This window comes from Cinclus cinclus, chromosome 15, assembly GCF_963662255.1.
Source record: "Cinclus cinclus chromosome 15, bCinCin1.1, whole genome shotgun sequence".
NCBI lineage: Eukaryota > Metazoa > Chordata > Aves > Passeriformes > Cinclidae > Cinclus > Cinclus cinclus.
Genome location: NC_085060.1, coordinates 14,461,606 through 14,472,215, shown reverse-complemented (window position 1 = coordinate 14,472,215; position 10,610 = coordinate 14,461,606). Strand labels below are relative to the sequence as shown.

The 10,610-nt window shown below is 49.3% G+C and overlaps 1 protein-coding gene across 1 annotated transcript; it reads left to right on the top strand.

Moving 5' to 3' along the window:
• The first annotated feature begins 520 nt into the window (after positions 1-520).
• CYSLTR1 (cysteinyl leukotriene receptor 1) lies at positions 521-1,571 on the top strand. The gene has a single exon (XM_062502988.1). It carries the CDS (start codon positions 521-523, stop codon positions 1,559-1,561), a length of 1,041 nt encoding a protein of 346 aa, XP_062358972.1. The 3' UTR covers positions 1,562-1,571.
• Positions 1,572-10,610: the final 9,039 nt, after the last annotated feature.

Genomic DNA, 10,610 nt, shown 5'->3' with positions numbered 1-10,610 from the left:
GATATTTTTTTGGTAATTTAATGTCCAGATGATTTGGCCTCAAGCTGCACCAGGGAAGGTTTAGTTTCGATATTAGGAAAAATTCCTTCGTCAAAAGGCTCATCAAACCTTGAAACAGGCTTCCCAGGGAGCTCCTGCAGCCCTCATATGTTCCAAAACGTAGGGATGTGGCACTTGAGGACATGGATGAGTGGTGATCATGGTCATGGTGGTGCTTGAGGTTGGACTTGATGATCTCAAGGGTCTTTTCCAGCCTTAAGGATTCCATGGTGCTGTGATGTGATTCCATGACCACATTTTGTCACTCATAACCAGCTCTTGGTACCTGGTGAAGAAAGGTGGAGGTATTGGGGATGGGTGAGATCCACACCCCTTCTCAGCTCACTCCTGAGAGACATGACAGGGTTTTCCTCTTACTTCATCATGGATATTCATTTTCCTGTGCTGCTTTACCTCACCTGCTTTTTCCCCCCCCAGGCCTGACACCATCCCCAGGGAGTTGGTGCCTCAGCCAGACACCATGACAGCGCTGTCCCCCAACTTCTCGTGCCACCACCACTCCATCGACGACTTCCGCAACAGCGTCTACTCCACGCTCTACTCCATGATCAGCATCATGGGCTTTGTGGGGAACGGCGTGGTGCTGTACGTGCTGATCCGCACGTACCGGCAGAAGACGGCCTTCCAGGTCTACATGCTCAACCTGGCCCTGTCCGACTTCCTCTGCGTGCTCACCCTGCCCCTGCGCGTCATCTACTACGTGCACAAGGGCCACTGGTTCTTCAGCGACTTTCTGTGCCGCCTCTCGTCCTACGCGCTCTACGTCAACCTCTACTGCAGCATCTTCTTCATGACGGCCATGAGCTTCTTCCGCTGCATCGCCATCGTCTTCCCGGTCCGCAACATCAGCCTGGTGTCGGAGAAGAAGGCCAAGTTTGTGTGCGTTGGCATCTGGGTGTTCGTCACGCTGACGAGCGCGCCCTTCCTGCGGAACGGGACGTACCAGCACGGCAACAAGACCAAGTGCTTCGAACCACCGGAGAACTCCCAGAAGACAAACGTGGTGGTGATCCTGGATTTCATCGCCCTTTTTGTGGGCTTCATCTTCCCCTTCATCGTCATCACCATCTGCTACGCCATGATCACGCGCACCCTGCTGCGGAACTCCCTACGGAAGAACAAGGCCAACCGCCGCAAGGCCGTGTGGATGATTGTCATTGTCACCGCCACCTTCCTGGTGAGCTTCACGCCGTACCACATCCTGCGCACGGTGCACCTGCACGCGCTGCGCCGGTGGGGTCCGGGCTGTGGGGAAACCGTGCTCCTGCAGAAAGCCGTCATCGTCACCATGCCCCTGGCAGCCGCCAACTGCTGCTTCGACCCCCTCCTCTACTTCTTCTCCGGGGGCAACTTCCGGCAGAGACTCACCACGCTGAGGAAGGTGTCCTCCTCCAGCTTGTCGCAAGCCTTCAGGAAAAAGGTCTCTGTGAAGGATAAGGATGGGGAACCCTTTGGAGAAAGCCAGAGGGAGAATGGAATGGCAGCTGTGGCTCCTTTGTAAGGAGGTTAAGCTTTCCCCTCAGAGCTCTGGTGGGGGATGGAGCTCTCCAAACTCTTCCAGAAGATGGGATGGAGGCTTTCAAGCCTTTGTTGCAGCTAAATAACTGTGGACAGTCCCTGGTTTGTGGTAGTTGGTGGCAGAGCCACTGCTGGGGCTGGGCAGCCCCTGGGACCCCCAGAGCCACGTGGGACAGAGCAGCCACCACCAGCAAATTGTGGAGCTGCTGCTCAACTCCCAAACCTCTTCCAAGGCTATATTTGGGCATTTGCTTCTTTTCACATCTTTCCAAGAGTGTTAATTCCCCAAGCCAGTGGGAAATGTAAACAAAGCTTGCAGCGCATTGGGAGCTCCTGGCAAACAGCAAGGGCAGAGTTCCCGCTGGATCTTCAATCAGCCGCCAACTTATTTACACAGAAAGGCTGGGATAACTCCTGCCCTGCTCCCAGCTGCCTCTGGATTTTGGTTTTTATGATTATTATGTGTGTTTTAGGCTCCCAGGGCTGTGCATGGGCTGCAAATCAGGATGGGCCCCTCTCCTATACCCAGCAAGCAGCTCAAGAGGCTTTGGAGGGCATGAGATTTGCCAGTGTTTTCCCAGTTTCTAGAAAAATCCATGGGATCAGTTGTAAAATTGGTCTCCTACTGCACAGGATAATTTAGGAATAAGGATAAGAGGGAACTTTATTTCAGTGGGACTGGTCCTGAAGTGATGGCTGCAGGACTCACTCCAGTTTTTGGGGAAGTTTTAGGTAAAAGTGGAGCTCTGCATGCTTGGAGCCAGATTTGCCTTTCTCAAATACTGGCCAAGGGTGTTAAATTAATAATAAATATAAATAAAGCTCTCCAGAATGTTTGATCCTGTTCCAGAGTGTTCACCTCACCCACACCTGGCAGCAAAGAGGCAACACGAGGCCCTTGGAAAGATCTTTAGGAAGAGCTGGAGATTCAAAATCTGAGTCTGGATGCGATATGATGCTAAAAAGACATTTCTTCTGCAAAGGAAAAACTTCAAACTCTTCGATGGAGGGAAACATTCCTGTACTTTTCCAGGGGATCTGCAGGAAGGTAGCTCCAGCTCTGCTGGAGCTGAGCCTGGACGGAAATGTGCGATACATCCCGACAGAAATAGAAATTCTTGTAGGATTAAACCTCTCAGTTGGAGAAGGAGTTGATAAATGAACAGCAAGTGTGTTTGGATATGATATTTATGAAATTAGTCAATGTTTTCTTGAATAAAGAAAACAGTTTTAATAGTGAAGAATAACAGTCAGCAAAAAGAGTTTGGCTTGGACAGGCATGTGCCGGAGAAACTATCTGTACAGATAATAAGAGTGTGTATTCTCTCTTGACACCACAGCCCTGGCTCAGCAAAAAGCACTTAAAAAACCAGATGCACCTGCAGGACAAATGATGGACGTGAATTTCCAAGGAGTTCTGAAATTCCTCTTTTAAATTTGAAACGTAAAGCAGCAGAGGGCTGAAAGCTGCTGCTGCAGAGGAGATTTAGAGACCCCATAAACCCCCAGGGCAGAGCCAAGAGTTCAAAGACAGAACTGCAAATGGTTCAGGGAAAAAATTATGGATGAATTGGCTAAAACTCATTTTCAAGAGTCAGCACTGAGTATTCCACTTGTGTCTCCAGGCTTTAAAGGCATTGTGAAACTGTAAATAAAAATCCTCATGCATTTTTATTCGGAGGAAGCAGGAATAACATGCACATTCCCAAAGTTTAAAATATTGTATGGTAAAGCTAAATGTGTATATATTTGTGTGTATATATTGCAAAGCATTTTATTTTACCAGAGCTATTTTTTAATGTTTTGCCTTTTTTATTTGAATGAGACAATGTTACTGGCAAAGGAAATGGCAGCTTTTTTTTTTTCTTTTCTTGTGCAATAGGAAAGCCTGTTTTAAAAAACTTTACTGAAAATCAAATTAAAACATTGCAAGCAAAATTTTAATTACTGTTTTCTGTGGCTCGTTTGACAATTTCTGTATTTGAAAGTCTCTGTAGCAGCTTCTTCTTCCCTACAATAAAACTATACTTGTACACAGCACCAGAGTGTAATGTTTGCTTAATAATAGTTTATAATGGTGTAATAAACACTTAGGGCAGCCCAGATGCTGCTGAGATGTTTGGGGAGTTATTTTGCTCCAGCCAAACTGGACTTGCCGCAGCCCAACCTCCCAGGATTCAGCCACCACCTGGAGCTGCTGTTTGGGGACCTGCTGGAGCCAAAAAAAATCTGTTGGTCTTGGTGCAGCCCAACAAAAAGCAGCTGGAACCAGGATAAATTTGGATTTACAGAAAGAAAATACTTGGAAGACACTTGGAGGGCAGGGGTGCTCTTGGTGAGGGGGATTTTTTTTGTCCGTTCTGTGTGGTCGCCCATCACAAACACACACAAAAGTCTGCTGGGAGTGTTTTGTCCTTGGATTTCCCCAGTGTAGGTGCAGGGTCTGCAGGGGGCTGTTCGCTTATAAAGCTCCAGCCCCGAGCGGTGAGGAGGGACTTCTCCATCAGCTCCAGGTGACAATGTCCCTACGTGTGCTTTTGCCCTGTTGACACAGAAAAGTGCTGCCCGGGCAGCAAATCCCGGATAGGTATTGCTCAGGAATAGGAACGTGGAGAGAAAGCTGTGCAGAGAAACAGGGATTGTTACTGGGATGGAGCAAGTAAGGAATCGTGGTTTTACGGGCTGTACAACGTGACAGGAGCTGGGAAGAGGGGACCGAGAGTCACCCGGCTTCGGTGACACAGACAGATAGGGAACGAAAGTGAGCGGGTCGGGTTTTTGCTTAAAACTCGGCTATTCTGTGCTGCAGTTTCTGGTCCAATGGTGTCCCCTAGTGCTGAACCATTCCCGGAGCCGCTGCCCGTGGCTGCCGAGGTTTTCCTCTGTTCATGTAGTCCAGCCCCGGTTCCTCTCTTGTCACACTGTTCTGCTTCCTCTGGTGTCCCTTCGTTCCTTCCCTCCCAGCCCTGCCTGTATTTTATTACACAATCTTTGTGTTTCCCTCCCTGCCTTCCTTTTGGTTTTTCCTATTTTTCAGGATGGATGCTCCAGCTGGGAAGGACCCAGCCACAGAAGGATCCAGTACCTTCCCTCCTCCTGCTTCGGGCTCCAACTGCCTAAAAAAACTCTGCCTAAAAAACGCTGATTTTCCATAGGATGACCATCATCCCAGTATGGGCTTGCAGAGCTTGCAGTGGGAGCTGGTACAGCCTGTGGGCATCACCTCCTCATGCCAGTTTGGCCTGGGTGTGTCTGGGAGGGTTATTTCTGACCAAACCAGTACAGCTGTGGATGAAAAGCTCTGCAAGAAACTGGTTAACCCTGGGGGAAAGGAATGGCCCAGCCTGTCTCCCACCAAAGGAAAGGGAGCTGCCACACGGGCATGGCTGGGAAGTTCCAAAACTGCACATGGGACATGCTCACCCTAATTCCACAAACTGCTTTCCCATAAAACTCCTGCAGGATGTGAGAAGCCAGCAGCACTTCAGTTTAATGAGCAATAAAATCCAAGAACTGGTAATAAAGGGAGATTTCCTCTCATTCCTGCTCTGAGCATGGTGCCTCCTGCCCACCCCCCCCCCCACCCCCCCCAATCCCTGAGCATGGATTTTGGGGCTGGAGGGGCTCAATCCATTCCCACTGGATTCCTCATGGATCTGTGCACTGAGAAGCTCTGGGTCCCTTAAGCAGGAGCTAATTCTCAAGCTGAATCTTAAATTAGCATTTGTTTCCAATTTCCACTGTGGTCTGACACTGGGAGAGGGACTTCTCCCACATGGCAGGAGGGAGAACACCAGGCTCTTTATCCTTCTCCTACAGAGGGTACAAGCTTTTTACCAGGGGAAAAAACTAAGGAGCAAAAATGAAGGAAAGCCCATCAGATTTCGAAATACCATCAGCACTAAAATGTCTTAGAAACATTCAGCAAGCAGTAAAATGTCTTAGAAACATTCCTGAAAGCAAACCTGAGGGATGAAAAGCCCAGCCTGACACCTGGGGCTACAAATCCCTCTTGGGATCAGCAAGGTTGGGAACTCAACCCTGCTTCTCCCAAACTCTTAATTCCAGCCCTGCGAATGGCCACATGTACAAACAACTCTTTGGAATATTTGCAGACTTCACTGGAGGGGGAAATGTGCCCATTTTGTTCTTGTCAGTGTGGTTTTTTACGCTTCAGAGGAAGCCAGGCTGCCCCGGGAACAAAGCAAGGGTCCTTTGTTAGGTCAATAAATCCATTCTTGGTGGATCTTCACCAGGTTGGGAGGGATAGAAGGAATGAGGCAGTAAACACCCACATTTTTGATCATTAATAAAAACTGCAAGTCTGGGACCACTGTTTCAGGTCTCTGCTGGGGTAGGCAAAGACTAAACAGAGTTTGGTGTGGGTTTGGCCTGTTAAAATCCCTTTATTAGTGAGGAGCACAAATCCCTGTTGATCTGCTTGAGTTTCATTTCAGCAAGGCTGAGGTCACTTGGGTTGTTCAGCCTGTAGAAGAGAGGACACAGGGGAGACTCCTCAGGAGCTACAGCTCCTCCTGAGGGGCAGCTCTAATCTCTGCTCCTTGTGACAGGGACAGGACCCAGGGAATGGCTGGAGCTGTGTCAGGGGAGGGTCAAGCTGGATTTTAGGAAAAGGTTCTTTCCCCACAGGGTGCTGGGCACTGCCCAGGCTCCCAGGGAATGGGCACAGCCCCGAGGCTGCCAGAGCTCCAGGAGGGTTTGGACACAGCTCCCAAGGATGCACAGGGTGGAATTGTTGGGGTGTCTGTGCAGGGCCAGGAGCTGAACTCTGATCCTTGTGGGTCCCTTCCAGCTCAGGATATTTTATTATTCTAAGGCTCCTCACAGCCCCTGAACCCCCCAGCAACACCTGGAGGGTTCAAGGACAAGAAGCAGAGTGTCACCATGTCCCTGTCATGGGGACACACAGGACAGGAGGTTCCTGCAGGTCTTTTGTCCCACCAGCCCAGGTAGCTGCAGAGGACTGACTCGAAGCTGCTGGGTTTGGGAGCAGTTATTGCAAAAGGCAGCCTGTGGCTGGACTGTTAGAATTGCATCTGTCCCAGGACCAGAGAGGTTTTATTTCCTTTCTGAGTAACCCTGCCACAGCCCCTTCTCTCTGCCTGTCCTCCCCACGTTACTCACAGCAGGAAGCTGCTGACGTGAGTGAGGGCTGGAAAATGCTGCACTGCCCTTTCACCACGAATTTTCAAGGAAAATAGAATGAAAAGTTTCCCCAAACTGGCCTTGAGCCGCTGCCTCTTGTCAGCAGCATCTCCTCCCACACTCCTCACGTCCTTCATCATCCCAAATCACTGGGCCAGAGGTTCACAGGACTCCAGAGCTGCTCTGGGCTCTTCCTCGCCAGGACTCAGGTGGGAAGGGCAGGGCAGCAGCTTTCCTACAAACCTGGAGCAGCATCCCCACCTGTGGGGAAGGGCTCGTGGTCCCCAACTCCAGAGAAGAGACTGGAGCAAGGCTGAGACCCCTCGGTGAGGGCAGCCCAGCCCCAGAGCTGAGGTGTCCCAGAGAAGATTCCAGGGCTGTGCACGAGGAATCCCAGGCTGGGCAGGACTCGAGGGGGGCAGAGGCTGAGCTCAGGTGGGTTTTCCTCTCGGGATGCAGCACGATGACTCCAGTCAGAGTTAATCATATCCTGTGGGAGGAAAAAGGGCCCTCAAGGATGTGAACTAATGAAACAGAGGTGCTGAGGAACGGATGTCAAAGCCCTGGGGGACAGTCCTGCACATCCTCAACTCCTGGGGTGATAGATGCCAGGAGGATCCTCCTGGGATTCATCTGTTCAGATCCAAATTTTGCCACTAACACCAGCTGATGGTGGAGTTTGCTGCCACTGTAATTAAAACTAAAACTAATCAATAGAATCTGAGGTTGTTCTGAGGGTCAGCAAATGTCCCTGTTGTATGTACACATGGCAGAGGACACTGGAGGCACTGGGCAGTGCTGAGCAGGAGCCTCTAGAGCCACAGAGAGTGGCACCAATGATTCAACTCAAATTAAATGTTTAATTATGGTAACTCTCTCCCATGGTGGGAATTCTGCCGGTGAAGCAACCCCAGCAAACATCCAATATTACACTGAGTTTGTGTAAACTCAGGCACAGCCTGCACAGCTTCCAGCAAGGTGCCCGAGCTTGTGGCCTCCTCCACCAACACTGACCCCTCAGCAGAGCTGTATATTTTGATTTTTCCCCGTTTATTTCTACTGGATGTTCCTCTGAAACAACTGTGCTCCAACAAGGACTGCTGGGGGAGGAGGCAGCTCTTACACTTCATACTCAGACGGGGCACAATTTGTGGCTAAACTGACTCTTAGAAGGAAGTTGGGAAGAGTAGAAATACGGTTTATTAGGCATCAAATCTAAAAAAACAACACAGACAGGAAAAACTGCCCTCCCATGAACCAAGGAGTGTGATAATGAAAAGTTAAAGCTGAAGTTTCAATCCCAAATGTAATTCAATTACAAGAAAAAATACGTAAATTCTTCATCCCCTGCATTGCCTGGAAAATTGAAATTTCTACAAAATACCAGCTCTTTATCCAAACTACAAGTATTATGTCAATACAAACTGAAGGAGATATAGGGAGAGGGAGGAGATGTGGGGCTGTTTGAGAAAATAGTAAACGGAGGAATATTTTTGTTTCTTTCTATTTTATGATAAACTTCAGGGGCTTTTCCTTATGTTCAGCGGAGCAACACCACAGGAGAACATCACCTTTGCCATCCCAGCTCACACAAACAGTTTGGACTCCTTTTGGATGGAGGAATCTATATTTAAAGACTTTTATTGATTGATTTTGCTGGATTTTATATAGAAATACAGAAATAGGAAGACAAGGGGCAGTGGTGAAAAGGCAACACTGAGCAAGACCCTGAAGTTAGTGCAGCGTTTTCTGTCCCCTCTCTCCAAGTTAAAGGGGTCAGGGCCCCCTAAGGAGGCACTGACAACATTTTATCCATCAGAAGGAGGATTTTAAAGCCCTGTAAGCCTTGATAAGAGCAGGGATTAACCAACCTTGTTGAGTGACACCGTGACAAATGTCCTACGTCCCACAAGTGCTGCCCGAGGACGCTGCTGGCACTATGTGGGGAGAAAAGATGAAGTATCAGCAAAGAGGGGAAGTGAAAAGGAGATTGCTTCATTTCTTTATGAAACAAGGGTCCTGTAGTTCTCTCAAAACATGTGTTTGTTTTTGGAGAAACAGCTGGAACAGACACTGAGGCCACGTGTGTCACTGGGGGGAAGGATTTGGTGGCTCTCCAGGGTGACCAGTCACAGGAGGCTGTCCCCAGGTACAAATATTCCATGTCTGGAGGCTTTCCCTTGGCTCCAGCAGAAATGTTCAGGATGGTTAAGACCAAATAGGGTCATTCCAAGGTTTATATTGAAGGAGGTGGTTCAAGCACTTTGTCTCAGGAGGTGGGAATGGGGCAATGCCATTGCTGGGGTTCAGCCGCCCCATCCCTCACCAAGGCAGAGGAACTCTGGGATCAGGGGTCCCAAATCCCTTCCCAGCACACAGGAGCTTCTCACCCCCACCTCTGACAGCTCTAACACAAATCTATCCTCACCCTGTCATGCTTATCTTGCCCCTTATCTCACCCCTAACAAGTCAGGACTCCTGATTGCCCTGGGAAGGGGGAAGTGACTTTTTCCTGGTGTGTCAAGGAAGCAGAGGGGCAGGGATTGATGCTGGAGCACCAGACCATCCTCCAGCACCTTTTCAAGCAGAAAAGTTCATCCTGAGCTCACCACCAGCTTGGGATCAGTACCGGGGTGGTGACCAGGAGCACTGCCCTGCAGAAACAGCTTCCAGGAAATGTCACAGCTCCATACTCTGCTTCCATCCCTCTTTATTCCTTCTGCTTTCCTCACAGTGATGGGAAAATTCACTGCTGGAGTGTCACAGACAATCCCCACATCAATCCCCATGGATGACCTGAGCTGGCAGCTGCTCCAGGCCCCATTTGCAGGCTCAGGAGCCACCAGCCCCTTTTCCAGAGCAGGGAGATGGCAAAGCCAGCCCTCCTGGAGTGGAGCCTTTGGAAGGGCTCCCCGAAATTCCCTGCTCCCAGCAGCCTCCAGCACCAGGCACAGCAGCAGGGAAAGCAGTAAGGAGGATTTTTCACAGCAGGAGAAGATGGGGAACGTGGGAAGAGGCCAGTTTGGGGTTTTTTTTCTGCTTTGCCTCCTAAAGTGTCCTTGATAATTCTGCTTGCAGAGTCTCTCCCAGAGATCTGCTTTGCTAGCTGAGAAATGCTCCTTGTGCCATCACCTCACTTGGAATATGAGTGCTTGGACCTTCCCTCTGAGGGTGGGAAACCAGATTCATGCCAATCTCAAACTGGAGATCATTAGCCCCAAACAAATAAGTAGATTTCAGTAATGGATACAACGTGGAGGTTTCCTGGAGGAGCCAATATTTGAATTCTTCACAGCTGCATCTCTGCCTTTTGCTGGGTGGGTTGGGGTTTGTTTTTGTTTTTTTCTCTTTAGCCTGAAGTGCTCCGGACTGCCTCATGCCATGTGGTTGCTTCTTATTTGCATCCCAGACCTGATTCATAACTCTGCACTGATATAAAATACATCAGATATAAAATGCTTACTGGGGTGGGGAGAGTCCCTTGTGCAATGTTGAGGACACTGATCCTATGGGAAGGGGATGCTGCTCCAGCTCCAACATCTTTGTGGCTGTAAGAGGAGCCCCCAATGCAGAGTAGGGGCCCCCAGGCCTCCAACAAGTGAAAAATAAAAAATAAAACAAAAAAAAAGGGAATGGAAACAATCACGAGGAATGGAGTTATTGTAGGAGAGAGCAAGTAAAAGAGGTTGCTTGGGGACAGGGAAGAAAATGCCAGATAGGAAAGAAATAGAGCTCTGAAGAGAGACAATGGAGAACTGGAGTGAAACAATTGAAGTCCCATGTGGACAGGGAGCAGGGAGATCAGGAGCATGGGCAGCTTTTCCCAAAGGTGCCACAGCTTCCAGCCTTCTCAGCCCAGAGATGGA

Excerpts from the sequence above, each read along its gene's own strand:
- CYSLTR1 (XM_062502988.1), top strand. The coding sequence starts at position 521 with ATGACAGCGCTGTCCCCCAACTTCTCGTGCCACCACCACTCCATCGAC.